Source organism: Alternaria postmessia (genome assembly GCF_024291825.1).
Source record: "Alternaria postmessia strain BMP 2775 chromosome Unknown scaffold_12, whole genome shotgun sequence".
Taxonomy (NCBI): Eukaryota; Fungi; Ascomycota; class Dothideomycetes; order Pleosporales; family Pleosporaceae; genus Alternaria; species Alternaria postmessia.
In genome coordinates this window covers 420117-442785 of record NW_026260085.1, presented here as the reverse complement: position 1 = coordinate 442785, position 22669 = coordinate 420117, and the positions used below count along the sequence as shown (strand labels likewise).

Sequence of the window (22669 nt, the reverse complement as noted above, 5' to 3'; positions counted from 1 at the left end):
GTACGAGTTAAATGAACAGCAAGCAGTCAATACGAAATTCGTTTGCAAGGTGACCTTGAAACTACCAACTGCCTCCAAGTCAACGAGGGCAGTAGTAGCATAACGCTAATGATTGATATATAAGTCATCTACCTCAACAATACTATGAGCCGCCGGACCTTTTTATAAAGAGAAAGCTGGAAGATTGTCGAAAGAACACAGCGCCACCCTTCTTTCCCTGTCCCTGCAGTTGACAGGAAGGCTTGATAACCGTGTCCTGGTAGACAAGACCGTTGGGTTCTTGGTACAAACGACGATTAAACATGAAGAAGTACATGCAGGCTCAAGATCCTCGTATACAAAGTTACTTATGTAATCGCTGCTAATATGCATTTCGTAGACTGGAGTTCTCGCAGATGTGAGTACGCGAGGTCCTCTGGTGTCCTTGTTCGTGCCATCTGATCTGGTGCAACGGAAGTCCTGAACCGTAGCGAGAGGAATGATGTTGATCAATAATCCAAGGCGAAAGAAAGAGATGATTTCATTTCCCCAAGATGCGACTACCTCGCGGCACACTCGGCCACTGCGTCTGTGATTGCGCAATGACATTACGACTGCGGAAGTGACGCACCTTGCGCAACATCTGTCCCGACCTTGATGACCGTTTGTACAACACGACAGACTTCGACCCAACGAACCATGGATCCCGGCGCCTGATGCCGCTATGTTTCGTGCTTCCGCGGATCCCGTGAAAAACAATTCGAATGGCATGCTCTAGGTGGTAAACCGTGGGTTCCCATACATCAGTACACTTGAGCCCAACGTTCGGGTCTCGAGACAGCGGCGCCGAAGTCTTTACCGGCTGCAACATGCCAAGAACATATTACACCGCACCTGTCAGCTTTATCGCCGCATCTATGACAGCGCCAATAGTCGAAGCGGTGATAAAGCCGGCCGCGATATCCCATGTATCGTGTAATCCAACGAAGGATATAGCTTCAAGTGCGGAGCCGCATACCTGAGTGCGTTCTGCCAGCTCGCTGGGCTATTTAAAGAGTCTGGAGTAAAAAGGGTCGGAATCTGGACCGGACCCCAAACTTAGGACCACGGATCTTTCTACGCGAATCTCGGGCGCTAATGCAGATCTACACACCCGATTTGGAAACGATCCAGGGGCGTGTCTTGGCTGATGACCGCCACAAAGCCACCGAGCTTAAGAAGATGCTTCTTCGTCACGACGTGAGTTGCTAGCGGAGGTTCTGTTCGGATTTCGACAACAAAAGAACATGAAGATGTCTGAATGCGCGCAAGTATCTTTGGGAACTCTATTAAGAACCTCGCTGCGATGAACTGCTCAAGCGCTTACACCGCAATTCCCAAGGATGCCATACATTGCTAACTCTACGCTAGCCGGCTGCCTCCTGTATCTCAGTCTCAGTGTCAGCCTCGACCAACTCTGACACGCGCGGCGGCTGACCCGGCCATGGCCAAGCACAGTGGGCGTCTCTCTGATTGTTTTCCAATGTCTGGGCATGCGATTAGTCGTCGCCTCTTATATGCCTTAGCACCCATGCCTTTCGTTTCTTCTTCTTGGTCTATCTTTTTCCATTTTGTGCGGTGAAAAGGGCGGTCTGTTCACTCGTTTGCAGTCGTCGTCTTTACCGATATCAGACTTAATTTTGGTCGATCAACCTTTTTTGATCATACACTCGTTTCACACACTCGTTCATACTGAATTATCATAATGCGTTTCTCCGGACTTTGTGCTGCGGGCCTGATCGCACCTCTTGTGGCTGCTCACAGCGACTTCCCTGTCCCGAAGATCGTTGGCTTGGGACCGAGGGATGCTGGAAAACTCAGGGCCAGGAACATTCTGAGTGGACATGCGGCACATGCGCACGTCGCAGGACCCGAGCATCGTTTGACAGCTCGTCAAGGTGGTGCTGATGGTCGATGCGGACCGAGCAATGGCGGTGCTAGCTGTGCTGAGGGATATTGTTGCTCTGTAGCAGGTTACTGTGGTCAAGGAAGTAAGTCGTTCGCGTACAACTGCCTCGAAAGAAAGATGCTGATTTTGTCCAGATGATTATTGCCAGGCACCAGACTGCCAGTTCCAATATGGCCCAGCCTGCGATGCCAATCGGGTTCCAGCTGGAGGAAGCACTCGTAACATTGCTCGTCCTAAGCTTGGCAACCAACCCTATGGTGGAGAGGGTATCTACGACTGCACTCAGCCGAACACGATTGCCATCACGTACGATGATGGTCCTTATGTCTACACTGAAGGTGTATTGGATCAGTTCAAGGCTGCTAATGCAAAGGCGACTTTCTTCATCACTGGAATCAATATTGGCAAGGGCGCGATTGACGATGCGAGCCTGCCATGGTCTGCTACCATCCAGCGTATGATTGCCGAAGGACATCAAGTGGCAAGTCATACTTGGTCGCATCAAGATCTCAGTGCGATCACCAAGGAACAACGCTACGATCAAATGGTTAGGAACGAGGTATGACGGCCCAGCCGAAGCATTCCAAAGCGTGATACTAAGTCGAGATCTTAGATGGCATTTGCCAACATCATGGGTAAATTCCCCACCTACATGCGCCCACCTTACTCCTCTTGCACGGCCGCATCAGGCTGTCAGCAAGATCTCGCGGATCTAGGATACGTTGTCTCGTACTTCGACTTGGACACCGACGACTACAACAACGTCACCCCGGACAAGATCCAAAACGCCAAAGACAGGGTGTTCAACGCTATCAACCCCAGCAACCCCCAAGTCGACGCTTTCCAAGCCATCGCCCATGACATTCACCAGCAGACAGCCCAGAACCTGACTGGCTATATGATTCAAACGATGCAGGCAAAGGGCTACAAGCTAGTCACTCTAGGTGAGTGTCTCGGTGAACCAGAAGCAAACTGGTACCGAAGTGCTGCGACCGGCCGTGTAGCGTCCTCGTCTTCCTTCTCAGCACCTGGATCGACAGCAACATCATCTGGTGCCGGCAGTGCTACATCCAGTGGATCTGCTGCCACTCCCACGGCTGTCTCCACAGATAGCACTTGCGGAGGTACATCTGGCTTAACCTGTCTTGGTAAGAACCGCAAATGATGGTGACAGGAATGCCTCGACTGACACCGACAACAAAGGTTTCGCCCAAGGCGAATGCTGCTCCCAATACGGATACTGCGGTAACACGGACGGCCACTGTGGAACTGGCTGCCAGGCTGGGTTTGGCAAGTGCGGCAACTCTGCCTCTGCTTCTTCAGGTTAGTACTGTCTCTTGGAAACTGTATGTGAGATGATAATCTGACTCCGTACATCCACCGCTTAGGTGCCCCGTCCTCTGGATCTGCCGCTGCATCTACGGGTACTCGCACATCTTCATCTGCATCAGCTCCCACTTCTGCGCCCAGCGGCCTCGTAGTCTCAAGTGACGGATCCTGTGGCGCGGCCAAGGGCTTCACCTGCGCTGGATTCGCGGAGGGAGAGTGTTGTTCGCAGTATGGATGGTGCGGCACCAGTGCTGACCACTGTGGAACGGGATGCAACCCTCTGTTTGGCAAATGCCCCGGCTCTGGTTCGTCTTCTGCCCCCGCGGTGTCGAGTGCGGCACCTGTACTTTCCTCCGCCGCTCCCTCTACTGCGGCGACGAGCTCAACAACACGCCCCACTAGCCTCAGCACATCCACCCGTCCTGTCACTACTTCTACCTCGACCAGCACTCGCGCGGGAACAAGCAGCAGCACACGCACTTCCTCCGCCCCAGCGGCTACGTCATCGGCAGCCAAGCTGAAGGTTAGCACAGATCGTAGGTGTGGCGCGAGCAGCAAGTCGACGTGCAAAGGTTCGGCGTTTGGTAACTGCTGCAGTCGATCCGGAACCTGTGGGTCGAGTTTGTTGTACTGTATGAAGGCGTTGGGATGCCAGTCGGGTTTTGGTGATTGCCCTAGGTAGATGAGTCGGCTTCGACAAAGCATCTTCTGTTTGTACAATAGTTTTTTTTATTATTATTTTTATCCTTCTTGAGAGATGAGCGTTGATTTACAAGGTCACGTCAAGCATGGAGTGGGGTATCTGTGTAACATGACTATTGTTTTAGTGAACGAGGTTTCAATTTTGTGGCTGTGGTTGTGGCTGTGGCTGTGGTGCCAGGCATCACTTGAAAGCCAGCCTTGTGAGCTCAAAGTCAGATATCAATCTTTTGTTCAATCCGTACACACTTTCTATGCCATCATGGGCTTCAAGGTGCAACCCTTCTTCCGCTACGAACCTCTCGATCATTCTCATGACTCTTTCCGTCTTTGCAGGCTCCTCTCTGGCGTCGGGGACACTCCAATACACTGCGAGCTCACCCACGAAACCATTTCCGCTCAGACTGACTGCTACAATGCGCTGTCATACACCTGGGGTAGTGCGACAGAACAGCGCTGGATTCGTTTGAATGGAAAACCATATCATGTTCAGCCCAGCCTTATGCACGCGCTCAATGCCATCCGAAGGAGTGATGAAGCGGTTACAATCTGGATTGATGCTATTTGCATCAACCAAGGAGTGACTTCAGAGCGAAACCATCAAGTTGCCATGATGGGTGATATTTATCGAAACGCGAAATGCGTCCTGGCCTGGCTGGGTCCAGCGGCGGATGATAGTGATGCATACTTCGACTACTTAGAGAGCTTGGGGACCGCCGAGGGAGACGAGAAGAAGAGAATTGAGGAGGCAGGGAAACGTGCCGTAGTCCTCCTGAACAAACGACCGTACTGGCGCCGCGCCTGGATCAAGCAAGAACTCATCCTCGCCAAGGACATCACCATTTACTGCGGATCTAGGTCTAACGCGGCGGAATCCTTTTTCCTGTTCGCAAGTTTATTAACCTTCGACGAAATTTATGGTTACGACGACTACATTTCCATGATAGATTTGCACAGGACTACCAAGGGAGAACGTAAGACACTGAAACAATTGTTACACAGATATGCCAATTCTGAGTGTTCCAATCGTCTTGATCGGGTCTTTGCGCTGTTATCAATGGCTTCGGATTGCATAGGCATGGAGAGCAGGCTCGTGGACTACAGCCTTACTCCGTCAATGTTGTTCTTTGCGTTGATTGCCCATTTCGAGCCCTCGAACGTTTTGTCATTTGCTACAATCTTACAAGATGTATTAGACGTGCGTCGAGCTGAGCTTCTGGAATACATGTCCTCAGTATCTGAAGACATCACTCGCAAGCCTTCCTCCCCCATGGAGAAGCTAGCCATCGACTATATTCACAGAGTAAAGGACTACATGGTTTCGATTGCTTCTGGTATTTCGGTATCGCATACGGAGTTCATTACTCAGTCCTACAACGCCATTCTCCCATCAAAACTCCCACACGAACACATAGTGTTCCGAATTAAAGGCACCAATTTTGTCTTGGGATTTATACCCTCGCTATTCGGGCTCCACTTTCGAGCCGTCTTTAAGAAGAGGGAGCACGTCGAAGCCGGGGAAGCTGATGGAAGTTGGGAAATCTACAACCCGCCCTTCAGATTTGAGCAGGTCTGGAGATACGTGGTCCTTCCCATCCTTGTCCTCGACAAAAACGGTCCACATCTGATGGATCCAGATTTGATCGCGCCGGTAAAAGACGCTGTTGTCGGAAATCACGGTCCAGATGCCGTGAAACCCAGTATTGACATAATCTGTTACACCTTGGCTGAGCTCGGGCGAAGGGACAAGTTCAAGAACGGAAAACTTTGTTTGGTTGATTGTCGATATGTGGTCAGTACTCTGTACGGGTACTCGCTGATGCGGCCGCTTGGGTTTAAGGACCCGAGCGATAAGTGACTGGAGCGTGGAAAACCGCCCTAGAGACTTGCGGGTATGCTTTTATAGTAACCTATCCTTGGGGTAAGATTTTGGCATGATGTTCATGTACATGGGTACTTTAGAGTGTTGGTTGGCCTTGGAACTTGCAGCGCAACACCGACTGGAGACTTTCTATAACTATTAACCTTCTTCCGGCACAAATGGTGAGGAATCAGTCCAATCTGACGAGGACACGAGCAGTGCGGAAAGACAGATTGCATGCAAGTCATGGCATCTGAACAGCTCATGTTGTCTTGTTGAGGTGATAGACGTGGCGACATGGCCATGGGTCAAGTCATGATGTGTGGATGTCAGCGCTTCTCCACTGCCAACCGCGCTAGCCTAGCTTGTTCCCGACGCCAACTGATATCATGTCGAGCTGTCGCCCTTCTTCTTGCATCGCCAATTGACATCTGCGCATCACCGCAGCCCGTCGCCCTCATTTCCAGTCTGCTCGTCAGCTCTTCTCTTCGTGATAATTTCTGTTCGCCCACTACAGCTTCGCGCTTTCACCACCTGGGCTTCGGCCACGCACTTGAATTTTGGGTCTGAGTAAAGTACGTCGTCCATGGCGTCACTGTGCCATCGACGGCAGCGGTGAAATCGCGTCTCTCACCTCACTAACGCTGACGCAGATCTGCCCTAGCCTCCCTCGTCATGGCGGACCTGCAGGAGCTGTTTGCCCGTCTCAACGGTGGCGCGTCCGGCAACAACCAGCAGCAGCAGCAGCAGCAGCAGCAGCAACAACAGGGTTATCAACAGCCCTCTGTCTCCTCGCCTCTCTTCTCCCCCCAGCCAGGTGGCCCGCAGCCGCACCACCAGTCTGCCATCATGTCGCCCAACTCATCCATGGCCAACACGCCCGCGCCCGAGCACGTGTCGCAGCAGACGCCGCAACAGCAGTCCACAAACCTTCTCAACCTTCTCCGCTTCAATTCGCAGGGCGGTTCCGGACAGTCCAGACGCGTCTCGCAGCAGTCGCAGGCGCCTGACCTGAACCTGGCAAGTGTCATGGGTACCAGGACGCCTTCCCAGGGCGCTCCCGCCCCAGCGCAGTCGTCGCCTCAGCAGAACCCGCAGGATCTTCTTCTGCGCCTGCTGAACCACCCCAAGCCAGCCCAGTCTAGCGGCAGCGTGCGCTCATCTCGGGCTGCCTCCGCTGTGCGTTCTCCGCCAGTCGCATCCCACAAGCCTGAGACGGTTGTGGACGACCTCGCGCAGGACCTCGCAGACGCTGAGCAAGAGCGTGTATCTTCCGACCCCGCTGTACATACCCCGGGGCTTGCCGATGCAGCTCCCCTCGCTCCCAAATTCACCTACGTCAATCCCTTCGACACGCTCGAAGCTGCCAGTCCCCGCAACCGTACCCCCACCCAGCAAGGCTCCAAGCCTCCTCCCCCGAAGATGGAGATCCTCAAGAAAAACGCACCCGAGCCTTCTTCACCTGCTCCCCACGACGACGCTCCCGCCCAAACACACGAAACTGTGGCTGAGGCCGTGAGCGAATTGGGCGAGCACGTCGGCCAGCAGATCGAGGATGCGCTCGCCGAAGCCGAAGCTGAGGCTGCTCTCCCCATGCCCGAGGAAGTTGCACAAGTCCAGGAGACTATGACTGAGATTGCAACCGAGATCAAGGACGAGTTTGCCGACCCAAGCACAGCCAAGGAGATTGAGGCTAGCATGCCCAAGCCCATTGCAGCTGCTTTGAAGGAGGTCGCCACTGAGATTGCACAAGATAATGTTGCCGAAGACTGGGAGACCGCTGAAGCTGAGGAGAGTCTTGCCAAGGGAGAGGACCAGACGGTAATAGTCTACAGGTTCCCTATGCGCGCCTTTGCCTCGATTCAGGTCAACCAGATGCCGCCCCGCCGTCTCTACTTTGCCAACGAGCTCTTCATGGACATTGCTCGCTTGAAGAAGGATTTCGACCAGATTGACCGCTCCCTTGTTTCTGCCAGTAGAAATTTCATTGTCTACGCGCTCGTCAAGAAGGGTGGTTTCCGTATTATCCGCCAGGAGAACGGTCACTACCGCCAGGTCTTCGAGAACCACCAAGAACGCATCTTCAACATCGCCCTTTGCACTTCGGCAGGCGATTCCCAAGAACCCCTCGAAAGCATACTTGGAATCGGCGTCAATGGCACCGTCTTCTGGACTTCTCTCGACCCTGCTCGTGAAGACCAGTTTGGCGAGAACCTCGACTCTCAGGGTTTGATGCTTCCCCCGTCGCCATCTCAAGATGATAACACATCTGGAGGTCAGCTAAAGACTCGCGCGAAGCCATCTTCGCGCCACCCAGAGTTCTTTGCTGTCGGCAGGGGCAAGTCCATTCACATCGTCTTCCCCAAGGTTGCCGTCGAATATGCTCGTAGTAAGAGCCGCATCTGCCACACCGAAAAGTACCTCAAGGAGCGCTCTCTCAAGATCCTCACTGGCAAGGCTGGCAAAGACTTCACTTTCAGCGAAGACGATACGATCATCGTGTCACTCGACAAAGCTGGCCGCATGCGCTTTTGGGACATCCGCGCTCTCACCGAGCCTGACCTGGGCAACCCTCGTAGCCCACCCCGCCAGGTCGAGGTCTCCGAGACCCTGCTAGAGTTCCACACTACTACACCCAATGCCAAGTCATGGCCCACTTCGGTGTTCTTCTTTGACAAAGACAAGCCGTATACTAAGGGTATTGCGCTGCGATATGTCATGGTCGGTATGAAGCAGAACCATGCATTCCAGCTCTGGGATCTTGGTCTCAACAAGGCTGTACAAGAGATTCACCTACCCCACGAAAACGAATCGGACGCCATCTGCAGCGTATCGTTCCACCCCCGGACTGGTATCATGGCTGTCGCCCATCCCACTAGAAACTCGATCTTCTTCGTCCATGTCTCTTGCCCGAGGTACAACCTCCCTGCCCTGAGCCAGGCTGCCTACATCTCCCGTTTGGCCAACAAGGGCGACAGGGGCCAGAACCCTTTGCCTCCAGTCAACGCTACTGCTATCATGACTAGCATCACGGAGTATTCTTTCGCTTCCAAGGGGCAGATCAGGAGCCTGCACATGCTAAACGAGCCCGCTGGACCTTCTGATGTCGATGACCCTGACAATGCTGCTCTCTTCGAATTGTACGTCATGCATTCCAAGGGTGTCTGTGTCTTGCGCATCCGCCGAAGCGACCTTGGCTGGAAGAAGGAGGGTGAGCCCATGCACCCCAAGGAGGCTGAGGAGGAGGGTGTGATTACCATCTCGCAGCTCAAGCCACCGCAGCCTGTCACAGACGAATCCTCTACTGCTGGCGACAACACTGCACCGAAGTCGGTGTCTGATCGATCTGCTGCTCGAGAGCCTTTGAAGAGGGAGAACAGCAACGTCTCGAAGCCATCCGTCAATCCCGAAGCTGCTATGCGTGCATCTACCCTTGCAAAGGTCGAGAGTAAGCAGGATGCAGCTCGTGCAGCTATCATCAATGGTGGTGAGAAGTCTGAAAAGAAGAAGAAGAAGCGCTCTGCCGCCACTGAGACAGCTTCTCAAGTCTCAGCAGCACCATCCGCCGTGGCTTCTACTGCTGCTTCTACCCGTGCGCCCCCGGCCATGCCCCCGTCATATGCGCAAGCTGCTCAGGCAACCCCGCAATCCAAGTCCCCGGCACCACCTGAGGCGCCTGTCGTGCAGGAGATCGCCAAGTCTAAGCCTATCGACACCACCGAAGCGCCCGAGTGGGCCAAGCAGCTCATCAACAAGCACTTTCAGCAGCCAAACGCTGCACCCGCCTCTGCAGCTTCTGCAGAGTTTGATGCCAAGAAGCTTGAGGAAATTGTACAAGCTGAGATCTCCAAGGGCTTCTCTCGTGAGCTAGACGTCATGTACAAGCGCTTTGACGAAGACAAGCGCGTCTTGAACGCAACAAACGCCGCCAACCAGCAGGCTGTTCTACGCATGGTGTCTAGCACGCTCAACGAGAATGTTGAAGGCGTGATTGGGAAGATGGTTGAAGATAACATCAGCAACGTCGTGCTCCCTCAGGTACTAGCAAAGACTACTGCCACTCTTGAACAGGGTCTGAGCACCAACCTCAAATCCGTTTTGGCGCAGCAGTTGTCCAAGGAAGTTCCTGATGCAGTCGCTCGTGCCTTCAAGCAACCCCAAGTGTTCCAGTCACTCTCTGACCAGGTCGCGAAGAAAATCAGCGGCAACTTCGAGCCCATGATCGCTGCTTCCGTTGCCACGGTTGTCAACCCGGCCATATCCAACTTGACAAACATCATCGAGCGACAGATTGGCGCGGAGCTCCGACAAGCTCATGCTCAGCGCCGTGAAGACGCCGCCAAGATCGCCGCGCTGACTGAAACCGTGCACACATGCCTAGAGACCATCCGAACCATGGCCGCCACCCAGACCGAACTCCAGTCCCAGGTTGCTAAGCTCCTCGAAGCACGCCAAGTCCCTGCGCCTCAACGTGGAGGAGAAGCTTCATCCGTCGCTGCCACGCGCTCCCCACCCCGTCAGAAGACGGAAGAGGAGCTTGAGATTGAGTCCATCACTCGTCTCATATCCGAAGGCAACTACGAACAAGGTACCATGCAGTGGCTGCAATCCCCCCGCAGCGCCGCACTTTTCGACACTGTCTTCGTCCGCTGCGACCCCGCCTACCTCCGCCAGGTTTCCCCGCTGCTAGCCTTGTCTACTGGTGCAGTGGTGTCTGAGTCGCTGAATCGTAACCTTACCGAGCGCCTTGTCTGGCTTAATGCTGTTTTCCAGAGTGTTAATCCTAATGTAAGTCTATTGCCTCCTAATCGTCATGTTGTTGCTTCAGATACTGATGAACTTGTACAGGACGCCGAGATCCGTGATATCATTCCCAAGATCATGGATGTTGTCATTCAGCGTCTTACTGCTGCTTATATTCAGCTCAATGAGAGTACGCCAGGTAGTCCGCTTTTGAGGGCTATCTCTCAGCTCGTCAACAAGTGCAATGAGATGACTAGGGCTGCTGCTCCTTTCAGCCCCCGTGGTTGAAAGATTGAGATGACCTGGCTAGCTGGCCATACCTTTTCCGGATAGTGACGATGGTCGGTCATGAGCTGAGAATGCCTTGATTCTGACCTCGTTGCTTTGACGACTGATGGACAGGTCTTAATTGCACTTACTTGGAGCGTCATGGTCACAGGCTATGAGATGGAGGACACTACCTTCCGTCACAAGGCCTGCGTCATTGCAAAATTTCCTTATACTTTCCCTTCATTTGCCTTTTGTTTTACTGCTTTTTTTTCGATGTACACATAGATTCTTTCCCTTCCTGATACCCACTCTTTACCTTTCGGCGAAGAACTCTGAGACGTTTTGTCAGAACGGTCTAGTGATGCTGGAATGCTCATTCTGATTGTTCGTCAAAAGTTCGAACGACGAAGCGCTGGGTTTGCGGGTGAGGTGGTTGGGATGAATGAGCATGCGAGAGACGTCATTTTCTCATGACCTATTTCCAGACTCTAGGGAGTAAAGCGACAGTGTGTACGATATTATTGCGATGGAGGATATAGTTGAAGAATTAATGGAGTAATGGAGTGATATATACTTGGTGCTGAACTGTTTTACTGCGCCGTCCCCCCTGCCTGTTCTTGGTATCTAAGCAGCAATACCCTGCGGTTGCGCATGTTCTTACACAGTGTATAAACGACGGAATTATTTCAAATGCCGATGCACCTTTGTGGTTTTCTGTACGCGAGCGACTATGCGTTCGCAGCCAGGGTGAAAGTAATTACAGGATTGCAAGGCCATATCACGGGGTTAACAAGAAAAAACCGACACCCGCAATACACCTAGCCTATTGCAGGTGTCGGGTTTTTTCTTGTCAGCCCGTGATATGATGGCAATGATGGCGATGAGACATCCCCGCGATCGCGGGAACCAGGGTCGTCGCATAAAACGTCGCAGATTCGCACCCGCATCCACTTTGCCAATCCGAAACGTGGTCTGACAACCACTCAGGATCTCGAGTTGCTGTTCCGCATAAAGTTTAGGGCCATTATAACAGTCGTGTCGCGGCTGGGAGCTGGTGGTTCCGATGATTGCTGCATTGTGCGGCGAGCAAAGTGTCAAAGAGAGGATTTCTTTGCATGGCTTTTATTTGGGCGAACAGATGGTGGCATTGCTACTTACGTTGTACTGAGGCGTTGTAATTGAAAATAGATGGATGCCTGGCATGGTTTGATGAGTGTTGTGCCTTCTTTACTTCGAGTTTGATTGTGTTTCTTCCCTTTTTCCACCTTGGACTTCTTCCCTTTCGTGTCCTCAGTTCCTTCCTTCTTTTCTTCCTTGGCTCCTGGGTTCCATTTCTTGACGCTCATTTTTTGACCATTATTTCACGAATATACGCCAAAGAGACCTGGTTGTCGCAATTATTTCCCCCTTTCGAGACGAAACGATACGAGGACGAAGGGATATACAGAGCGCAACTGTGATTGCTAGACAACATTGGACCACACTTTCTCCATATCGCACACCTCGCTCCCATCATCGGACGCCGGGGAGAAAAGCCAGATAAGCAGAAAGAGTATATTGGGAAAGACAAGAACCGTACAACACAGCAAAAATGGCAATCAACTGGGTCCTCCCCGTGCGCGCTGTGCAATTCGTCCTATCCGTCGTCGTCCTCGGATTGATGGCATATGGTACGTCCTTTCCCCTTTTTCTTTTCCCACCACCTTACATCCATCTGACTTCCCTCTCTCAGTATCATCATGGTGGTCAACACACTGGCGCCAATCCTCCCCCAGTGAAATAAACTACCTCATCTTCGCGCCCTCATGGTCTCTCCTCTCCCTCGTCCCCTTACTCCTCCTCCAACTCGTACCAAAGTTCGAGAGTTTAAGGGACAAAGCGAGTGTGAAGTGGGCGCTACTTGGACTGGAAGGTTTGACAATGTTATTTTGGTTTAGTGGGTTTGTCGCGTTGGCTGTGTTTTTGAGTGGGAGGATATGCTTTGGCATGGTAAGTTTGTCATTCTTATACACATTTTCTTTCTTTTTTTTCGGTACAACCGAATGCATGGACCGTCCGCTGACGTGAGATACTCAGGTATGTGACGTAGCCCGCGCAAGTACAGCTATCAGTGCACTTTCGTGGCTGGCATGGGCTGTTACTTTCGTCTTTGGCGCTATCAGCGTTGTCAAGGGGAGGAATGGTAGTATGAGCTTTGGAAACAAGGCGCCAAAGAACAAAGAGGTAGATATGCACCAGGGTGTATAGAGAGAGAGAGGTGGCATGTCGGAGGCGTTTGTCATGACGGTATATATCGATTGAGGGCTTAGTACGACAGTATATGAACAGCAATCATCAGGTATGATTGCGGCGCGCGGTGTTAGATATCCTGCTTTGGTTTGAGCAATGGTTTAGTCATAATGCAACTTCTTCTTTTGAACGCTAAGACGTGTACAGCAGCCCGTAGGCTTGGTGATATGCCGCGACCAGTCGTTTGGAAAGACAACCTGGGTACTCTGGGATAAGAACTACCGAGAATAAGAAAAACCTGGGTTGTGCTGTTGGCGATTGTTTCTGCAGATACTCGTTTCAATTACAGCAGGCCCAGCGATATGATCGAATCAGATTTTTATTAGTAAATGGTACAGTCAAGCCTATCTCTTGCTGGTTTTCCGATCGCCCCTGTTCGTCCAGAGACAACCAAGAACAGACATCTTACCGATAACGGCAGGCAGAACATCGGCACTCAAGATGTTGTGTCTCGGCAGCTGTGAAATAGGCACTGGTTGCCTTTCCAGGGTTCAGGCAAATGTCATTAACCGTCCATTTGTCAAAACCCGTATGTCATGCCTTGATTATAAGGATCTAGGATGTCGACTCCCGATCTTGCATGGTCAATTGCAAATTCTAGGCCTGTTTCGAAACGCTTGGCTACGTTGCAGTGCTGCCGAGGAAGAGATTTTGGAGGTGCCTTATAAGATGCGTTGTATGCCTGATGAAGCTGTTCTGAAACACAACAGAGACGTGAAATGCCTGGAACGGCAGACTTCGGCCGCGATGTTCGACGTGATTGCGCCAATACCTTTCGTATCGATTGAGCAAGAGAGAAGCCGGCGGTACAAACTTTTTGTCGTCGAAAATTCCTTCGTGGTAGTTCAGGCTTGTGCCCGTGAAGAATGATGCATTTTTGGGTCCAATAGTTCGTTGACACTGCTATATTCGTCCTAGCGCGGACGCTAGCGTCTAACATACTTGCGGCGGATCTGCTCCAGGATCTTGACACCTGCAACACCACGCCACTGATGCTCGTCACAGAACATGTGCATTTCCATCTCGGCTGACACCATCTGACAGCGTTCTACTCGCGTTTCTCGGTTCTCGGCAACGCGTTTTCTACGACGATGCCAGTATGAGCGTACTCTGTCTCCCGGAGACCCGCATAGAAACAAATCGGCCAGACGCTATCCGACTGAATATAGCGACCATGGCAAGGAAAGCAATTTCAATGGCATGATCAGAACGGCAATGTTGCCGTTCTCGACTTGTTGGCGGGGTGCTTGGCGGGGTGCTGTCGTTCCCAAACCTTCCGCGAATCTGGATGCAGGGGCTTTTCGAAGCTACGCTCGAGCGCACGCCTGATACGTGTGCGATGCGTGTCAGCACTCATGGCTGGATCTTCCTCTTATGGCCTGCGAAACAAGTACATCTTCTCTCGCTGCTTTGCCATCCAAACATTCTTTCTTCCCACTTCTCCAGCTTCACGCGCGCGTTAAACATTGATCGCATCCACAGGCGATTCCTTGAAACATCAATCCAGAGAAGATCTACCTACACGAGTCACTTCACCAGAGGTTGCGATCATGCCGAAGACTGCTGTCTTCACCACTATTACGCCGTTGCCGGCTGGCATCACAAGGAAGAGTGTGCTTGATATGTACCGCGATCATCTTGCCATGATCGACCTGAACCCACTGGTCGTGGAACGGTTCAAATGCAGGCCACCAAGCTATGCGCCAACAGACGAGTACTGGGCTATGTGGTATACCATCAAGGGTGAGTGTTGTGCATTCACAACCCCTGAGTGCAGTGCTAACATCATCTAGACAAGGTCTCATATCTACCGGGCGGCCTAGCTACAGGTTCTGTATCATACCACGCTTGTTTCACCGACACAGCCGAGGGTCTTAACACACACGTGTACGCGCCACTCGGTCTAGATATCCAAGGGAAGTGGACTGTAGGAGGAAGATTGCCTGGCGAGCCAAAGCCTCCAGCTGAACCTGGACTCAAGACACCAAGACACGGACTGTACATTCGGGAAGATGTTAAGATGACTTGCTCAGCTCTTCTAATGAGCTTTGTCAAGAGGACCTTCAAGGACTCACACGGAAAGCTTGTTGATAAGCTAGTGGAGAAGGCGCATATCCTGGAGTCAAACTTTGCGAATGAGAGACTACAAGCACTCCGGAATGTTGCTCCCGGTGAGCGAATGGGTCATGGAGACATCTTCATCGCACCACCACCAGACTACGACTACCAGCCTTCTCCAACATACCTCCAGGTTCCCTCGCCTCGCTTCGTATCCCATACAAGAAGTCAAAGCGACCCAGTGCTATCTCCTGGCTTCTCTTCTTCCTCAACACTCAACGATCCCAATGACAGCCCCTTCAACAAGAAAGATCGGCCAACATCATTCACGTTTGTACGTGAAGAGAAGGAGGTCTCGTCCTCCGCTCCCGAGGCAACCTCTTTTCTGCTGCCAGCGACAACATACGACGGCGGGTTCTCGCAACGACGTGAGCGATCAGCATCATTGTATCCTGGCAGTTCGTCGGACCAACACTTCGAGCGCATGAACTCCGAGCGAATGATATCTCTACTACCGCTTAGTCCAACAACTCCGGCACCACCACAAGATTGGAACGCCCCAGAGCACGCACCCAGGATCTCTTATACACCCGAGGAGCGACCTATCTCATTCACTTTCCCCTTTGACCCGAAGCACCCCTTTGATCGCAAATCGACATCGGAGACGTCGCAATCGGACCAACAAAACCTTCTCGACGACATCGACGACGCAATTGACGAATTCATGTATACATTACCTGCGGCTACATATAGTCCGCTGCCCGCAACCACATACTCGCCCCAACCAACCCCTGAGCCGATACTATCCAGCGCAGCATATACCCCAGAACCGACGCTATCCAGCGCTACCTACAACCCAGAGGCCACCCTGACCAGCGCGACCTACAAGCCAGAGCCGATACTTTCGAGCGCGGTCTACGACCCAAGACATGCGCGAAAGGACTCCGCCATGCCGTCTCAAGACTACGCCGACGAACGACCTCCGGTGCCTTTGAAGGACGACAAGTACAGGAAAGGTAGCCTGAGGGGATAGACGGAGGGAAAGCTCGGCTTATGCCTTTTGATGAATCTTCTGTACAATTTTTACCTCTGCTTCGATTGTTTCTTCCATCTGGGGAAAAAAGAGCGTGTTTGGTGTTGGAGAGTTTTTTCTTTTTTGGAATCTCATATATATACCCGCATGTATCAGGCTTACAGGATAGGCTGGATGGAGTTAACCCTTGTATAAACTCTTTTTGTATATCACAACCATGACAGCGGAAAACGCGATTTACCAATCTTTGTCTCTTCTGTAACCTCGACCCAGTGTGACGAGTGTTCGTAACAAGAAAAATCTCTGGCGATGATCTGTGCGTTGTCTGCTTCTCAGCCCTGTTTCATGTATTGGTCTTTGAAGTAGTATAACGAATTATGCCCTCAAGAAGACCCAGATCTGCTTTATCGGTTGATACCCAGTAGTGGAAGAATCAATCCAGGCCCTCTCTCTCTCATCACAGGCACCACCAGCAGTGTCCCCAGCAGCTCCTTCATATTCCAACTTCACGAGCATATCAGCATAATTCTCCTACCCATCTGAGTGATCTAAACTCCAACGTCCCCACTCTTAATCATGTCATCATACTCCAGCGCCGCATCAAGCAAAACCTGCGCCCCCAGTGCGCAATGCTCTGGACTCGTATATTCTTCTGGGTTATGACTTATTCCCTCTCGACTCGGTACGAAGATCATACTCGTTGGACAGACCCTACTCGTCCATGCGCTGTCATGTCCCGCCCTGCTCTTCATCTCCATGACCTGCTCTTCACCAACTTGCCCCACTGCTGCCTTCCTCACCGCCTCGATACAGTTCGAATGGAACTTTGACTCTGGTAAGCCCCACGTGCGTTCCACACGGTACTTGGTCCCATTATCTTCTTCCGCAACGACCTGGTCAAAAGCCTGTAAGATTTTGTCGGAGAGTTGGGTAACGAGGGCATCAGTATCGCATCTAACATCTATCACGAACCCCACCCCAGCGGGTATAGTGGCTTGAGAACTCGTATCACTGCGGATAACACCCACAGTAGCAACGCCCAGTCGGCTGTCGAGTGCAGTGTCACGTACAGCTGTTATAAGCCGTGAAGCTGTGACCAAGGCATCTGCCCTCCCTGGCATGGGCGTCGTACCCGAATGGCCTTCTCGCCCTGTCACTCTAATGGCATACCATTTCATACCCTGTACGCTCGTCACGACACCTACACTCTTCCCTTCCTTCTCTAGAATAGGGCCCTGCTCGATGTGGAGTTCGAAATGAGCGGACAGTCTATTCTCGCGGTAATCGCAAGGAATGGGGCCCAAGTATCCCGTGTCGCGTAAAGCTGTTTCCATGGATATACCGCTAGTATCGTGGAGGGCATGGCAGGCTTCTAGATCCGTGCTGCTATGTGTGCTCCAGACACCTGAAGCCATCATCGCGCCAGGGAAACGTGCGCCTTCTTCGTTTGTCCAGTTTATCAGCGCAAAGGGACAATGGGTTTGAATGTTGTTCTCGTCGAGTGTGCGGAGGACTTCTAGGGCGGACTGAACGCCCAGTATGCCATCGTATCTACCTTGACATCAGTCCAATCTGGGTTGGAAGAGGGGAAAGGGTGAGTTTACCGTCCACCTGCAGGTTGGGTATCCATGTGACTACCCATGCCGATTGGTGCTTTGTCTTTGGCGGTACCTGGGCGTATGGCGAAGATGTTTCCCATTTGGTCGATTCTGACCTCGCATCCCAAACTCTTGCATTCACTGACCAACCAGTCTCGCGCAGCTTTGTCCGACGGGGTTAAAGTCAGGCGGCACATGCCTGTTGATGGAGCTGCGAGGGCGCCATATGCTGTGCATGTTTCTTGCAATGTGCTATTCAGCCTGTCGCCGTTGATTTTCGGGCTTCTGATAGCCATATTGGCCTGTTTAAAAGTTATGGTATGTTGTAGGCTGGTGTTGCGGGTTGCCCGTAGTGGCGTGAAGCCATCAGGTACGATTGTTCCGACGCGTCGGCTTCTAGAAACGCGTCTCCATCACGTATGACTAACGAGTATTACTTTACAGAATACCGTACCCTTCTTAAGCGCATTTGTACCGCGGATAGGCGTCAGAGTTGATAAGGGACGGGTGAAGACGATGGGAGGAAGGTGGGGCAGCGCGAAAGAGGGGTCGAGATACGCACCTCACAAATTTGGACTAGCCTTCCTTCTACAAGCACGATAACCGCTGAAATGTATCCTCTAGTATTAGCAAGTGACTTGAGAGTCTGTACCTCGAGATTAGACCATCTGAAATAAGGCTACAAAGAGGTAGCCATGGAGTACGACCTCATCATCGTTAATGGAATCGTGGTTTCCGAAATTGAAGTTCAAGAGTGGGATATTGCTATCAAAGATGAAAAGATATCGAAAGTGGTTCCAAGAGGAGGCCTGAAAGACGCAAAAGCGACGAGGACGATAGATGCTGAAGGCGGCTTTGTTATGCCAGGAGGTGTAGACGCTCATGTTCATCTGCAGGAACCTCCGTTGTTTGGCAATGGCTCCACGGCAGACAACTACGAGACGGGTAGTCGATCAGCAGTATGCGGTGGTACCACCACAATGGTAACGTTTGCGCCGCAAAAGAAGACCGAGGATACTCTTCTTGATACCCTGGCGGCTACCCATGAACGAGCAAAGGATAACTGCTACATTGATTATTCCTTCCATATCATCGTGGGAAACCCCTCAGAAAGGGCACTCTCGGAGTTTAAGACTCTTCGTGAAGAAGGCATTTCTTCACTCAAGATCTACATGACCTACGAGGCCCTGCAGCTGCACGATGGTCAGATCCTAGACATCCTCCTCGAGGCGCGAAAACAAGGCATAACAACAATGATCCACGCCGAAAACGGTCAAGTAATCGACTGGATGACTGCCCAACTGGAGAAGAAGAAGTTATTCGCACCGAAATACCACGGATCCTCCCACCCTCCCATGGCGGAAACAGAAGCCACCTACCGTGCCATCAGCTTATCAGAATTCATGGACACACCCATCCTCATTGTCCACGTCTCCACGCCCGCAGCAGCCGCCCACATCAAAGCAGCACAAGACCGCGGCCTACCCATCTACGCAGAAACCTGCCCACAATACCTCTTCCTCACGAAGCAAGACCTAGACCAACCCGGTTTCGAAGGCGCAAAGTGTGTCTGCTCGCCCCCACCACGGGAGAGCGAGGCAGACTGCGACGTAATCTGGGAAGGACTTGCAAACGGCACCTTTACGATCCTTTCCTCGGACCACTGTCCCTTCCGCTACGATGATGCTCAAACGGGCAAGAAATCCAGCATCAGCGCTGAACACCCGCTCGGCCACTTCAAGTACATACCCAACGGCTGTCCAGGCATCGAAACAAGACTCTCCCTTGCCCTCAGCGCGAACCGCCTCGAACTTACCAAATTCGTCGAGGTCACTTCTGCCAATCCTGCCAAGCTGTACGGCTTGTATCCGAAGAAAGGCGCGTTGGTGGAGGGACAGTCCGATGCCGATGTTAATATCTGGTATCCAGAGGGTAAGATGGAGGAGTTTGAGCTGACGAATAGCATGTTGCACCATGATGTTGATTATACGCCTTTTGAGGGGAGGAGGCTGAGGCAGTGGCCCAGGTGGACGATCTTGAGGGGAAAGGTGGTTTGGGATAGGGACAATGGGGGATTGTTGGGCCAGAAGGGGTATGGGAGGTTCACGAAGAGGGATGCGAGCAGTCTTGCCAAACCTACAAAAGAGGGCGAGTGGGTGTTGCCGCTGTAGGTGTGTTGAAGATGTTGCGCACACTATGGAGGGGACATTCCTCGTTTGGGTATTGCTTGACGCTTGTGGCGTGATTCAGCGTGTTTAATCTACCGTAGTATGGAGAGGTACAGTACAGCAGTACGTCATACCTAAGCTGTACGTAGGAGAGCTCCTGTTAGTCTATATTAAGTAAGTGTAGTCTGTACATAGTCTAAGCGGCTGTACTACAGTTGTAGTTTGTACTTGGAGCTTTTTTTTCAGTGCTGCTGTACGTACAACACTAGTAGTCAACCTGTACGTACTTTATGATAGCTGTAATCGTACTGGTGTACAGTACCTTGGACAGGCTGGCGTGTCTGCTCCATACCTTTAGCCATGCTGAGACGAGTGCCAACCGAAAGTCAGACGATATGACTACTCCGCGTCAAGAGTCGGACGCTGGACATGGCGGACGAGAAACGTCTCTTGGTAGAGGCTGGTATTGTAGCCAAAAAGCGCTGGTTAGGCTTGACGCGCAGGTGCCGCGGCTCAATCCTTATCTTATCAGTTCACCCGCGAAGGTCGCGTCCCACCCCATTCTTGCTTCCTTCGCGACAGCACCTCCGATGCGGCCATCTCCATTGAGTCAAATGAGGTCATGCATGACTAATAGTATATGGTTGTACTCTTATCAATGGAGCGGCTGCCCTTTGCCGTTTCCTATGTGGACAGACACCCCATAAAGCTTATTGCGCGTCAACAGGGCCATGCCTGAGCTTGAGGAAGCTTGTCATATGCCAGAACTAGGCTCCGCCGTCGTATAGAGAATATGGCGACTCTTGAGCCGCCAGTAGAGTATGTAGATGTACTCGTGGTAGGTGGAGGACCGGTGGGTACGTGTAGCCCCAGCACTCATCGTGTACACACTATCGTACTAACAACTACTCACAGGCCTCATAACCGCCTACCAACTCGCACGTAACCTCCCCCAACCTAACCACCGCATCAAAATCATCGAGCAATACCCAAAATCCTCCCAAGACAACTATGGTCGCGCCATCACCCTCTTCCCCCGCAGCTCCGAGGCAAGTTATGACTGTGCGAAATGCATATGAGACATACACTGACTTCGTGTCTTCACATCTGTAGATGCTTGACCAACTTGGTCTTGCTGACTCTCTTGCGCAACAGTGTTTTGCGTGCCGCGAGACAGTCAACTACGACAAATATGGCAACGAGGTCGAAGGAAGAGGCTGGGCGTTCATGCAGAACATGAAGGACACAAAGTGGGACTTTGCACTGGTGCTACGGCAGAAATACCAGGAAGAGGTGTTTAGGAAAGCGTTGGCGAGGGAGGGCGTCCAACTCGATGCGCCGTATACATTAGTGGGTATTGAGGTGATACAAGGGGTTGAGATGGGCGGCCACAGGGTGCTGGCTACCATCGAACATGGCTCGACCAAGGCTAAGAGCGTGGTCAAGTGTCGATATCTGGTCGGCGCAGACGGCGGTCGATCATTTGTACGACGAGCTATGAACATCCCCTTTGACGGCTCCTCGAGCGAAGACAAATGGGTTCGCGTTGACGGCGTCATCGAAACCGACCTCCCCAAGCCCCGAACCTACTGCGCCATCGAATCACCTACCCACGGAAATGTCCTCTGGGCCGCGCTAGACCGAGGCGCAACGCGCATCGGCTTCGCATTCACAGCCGAGCGCCAGAAAGCGTATAAAGTCTTCGACGAAGCTGCCGCCGTGCAAGAAGCCATTGCATCTGTTAAGCCATTCAATCTTTCATTTAAACAAGTAGACTGGTGGACTATCTACGTCGTCGGGCAGCGCATCGCCCGTTCCTTCTTCGTAAACGACTCTATCTTCCTCGCCGGTGACGCATGCCATACGCACAGTTCGGGCGCAGCGCAAGGCATGAATACCGGCATGCACGACGCTGTAAATCTAGGTTGGAAGCTCTCCCTTGTCCTCCGGGGTCTTGCTAAACCGGACCTCTTGCATTCGTACGAAGCGGAACGGCTGCCCAATGTACAGCGGTTGATCAATTATGACAAGGATATCTCGCGCCTCATGACGATGCAGCTGCCAGAGGGTTGGACGGGCGATCCGAATGCGGATCCGAATGAGGTACTGGGTGTAGTCATGGCGGAAGCGGCGACGTTTAGTAGTGGTTTGGGTATTTACTATGAACCGGACTCTTACTTGAACCTCGCCCAGTGTTCGGGTGTGTCGTCGGTGCAGCCTGGTCAGCGCGCACCAGATGTTAGGCTGCAGAAACCTGCGACATTTGAATCCACGCGACTACAAACCGAGACACCGAATACGGTGACATTTTATGTTGTGCTTTTCGCTGGGGAGGTGGCGCGCACCAAAATTGCTTTGGAGTCGTTTACGGCAGCGATCAAGAAGCTCTCTTGGCTGACTGATTCAGATGCGCCAGTATCATGTCTTTCCATTATCGCAGGACCCGGTGGGCCGTCGGCGTATGAGACATTGGGTGGTATGCCGTTTGGTCGTGTATTTTATGATGAGGGTCGTAGTGCGCATTTGAGGTATGGCGTCGCGACTGAGAAGGGGGCTGTAGTGGTGTTGCGACCCGATGGATGGGTGGGTACGGTTGTGGAGTTAGATGCAACTGCGGAGGAGAAGTTGGAGAGGTATTTCGGGCGATTTTTGGTTGCTGCGGCGGGGAGCAGCAAGGCTGGGGCGAAGCTATAA

General features: G+C 52.2%; 8 protein-coding genes across 8 annotated transcripts; 7 read left to right on the top strand and 1 right to left on the bottom strand.

Annotated features, from left to right (window-relative positions):
* Positions 1 to 1723: 1723 nt before the first annotated feature.
* J4E82_003032 (uncharacterized protein) lies at positions 1724 to 3092 on the top strand (the record flags this gene model as incomplete). The annotated part of the gene is made up of 3 exons (XM_051729323.1): positions 1724 to 2009; positions 2062 to 2486; positions 2541 to 3092. 3 exons carry the CDS (start codon positions 1724 to 1726, stop codon positions 3090 to 3092), a joined length of 1263 nt encoding a protein of 420 aa, XP_051591038.1.
* A 1125-nt stretch (positions 3093 to 4217) lies between these two features.
* J4E82_003031 (uncharacterized protein) lies at positions 4218 to 5813 on the top strand (the record flags this gene model as incomplete). Its single annotated transcript, XM_051729322.1, has 1 exon — positions 4218 to 5813. The coding sequence occupies one exon, from the start codon at positions 4218 to 4220 to the stop codon at positions 5811 to 5813; it is 1596 nt and encodes a 531-aa protein (XP_051591037.1).
* Positions 5814 to 6402: 589 nt separating this feature from the next.
* J4E82_003030 (uncharacterized protein) lies at positions 6403 to 10847 on the top strand (the record flags this gene model as incomplete). Its single annotated transcript, XM_051729321.1, has 3 exons — positions 6403 to 6413; positions 6470 to 10604; positions 10665 to 10847. The coding sequence occupies 3 exons, from the start codon at positions 6403 to 6405 to the stop codon at positions 10845 to 10847; spliced, it is 4329 nt and encodes a 1442-aa protein (XP_051591036.1).
* A 1573-nt stretch (positions 10848 to 12420) lies between these two features.
* J4E82_003029 (uncharacterized protein) lies at positions 12421 to 13076 on the top strand (the record flags this gene model as incomplete). Its single annotated transcript, XM_051729320.1, has 3 exons — positions 12421 to 12499; positions 12562 to 12818; positions 12906 to 13076. 3 exons carry the CDS (start codon positions 12421 to 12423, stop codon positions 13074 to 13076), a joined length of 507 nt encoding a protein of 168 aa, XP_051591035.1.
* Positions 13077 to 14668: 1592 nt separating this feature from the next.
* On the top strand, positions 14669 to 16209 carry J4E82_003028 (uncharacterized protein; the record flags this gene model as incomplete). Its single annotated transcript, XM_051729319.1, has 2 exons — positions 14669 to 14861; positions 14912 to 16209. 2 exons carry the CDS (start codon positions 14669 to 14671, stop codon positions 16207 to 16209), a joined length of 1491 nt encoding a protein of 496 aa, XP_051591034.1.
* Positions 16210 to 16757: 548 nt separating this feature from the next.
* On the bottom strand, positions 16758 to 17908 carry J4E82_003027 (uncharacterized protein; the record flags this gene model as incomplete). Its single annotated transcript, XM_051729318.1, has 2 exons — positions 16758 to 17760; positions 17814 to 17908. The coding sequence occupies 2 exons, from the start codon at positions 17906 to 17908 to the stop codon at positions 16758 to 16760; spliced, it is 1098 nt and encodes a 365-aa protein (XP_051591033.1).
* Positions 17909 to 18502: 594 nt separating this feature from the next.
* Positions 18503 to 19978, top strand: J4E82_003026 (uncharacterized protein; the record flags this gene model as incomplete). The annotated part of the gene is made up of 1 exon (XM_051729317.1): positions 18503 to 19978. The coding sequence occupies one exon, from the start codon at positions 18503 to 18505 to the stop codon at positions 19976 to 19978; it is 1476 nt and encodes a 491-aa protein (XP_051591032.1).
* Positions 19979 to 20768: 790 nt separating this feature from the next.
* J4E82_003025 (uncharacterized protein) lies at positions 20769 to 22669 on the top strand (the record flags this gene model as incomplete). The annotated part of the gene is made up of 3 exons (XM_051729316.1): positions 20769 to 20832; positions 20891 to 21024; positions 21089 to 22669. The coding sequence occupies 3 exons, from the start codon at positions 20769 to 20771 to the stop codon at positions 22667 to 22669; spliced, it is 1779 nt and encodes a 592-aa protein (XP_051591031.1).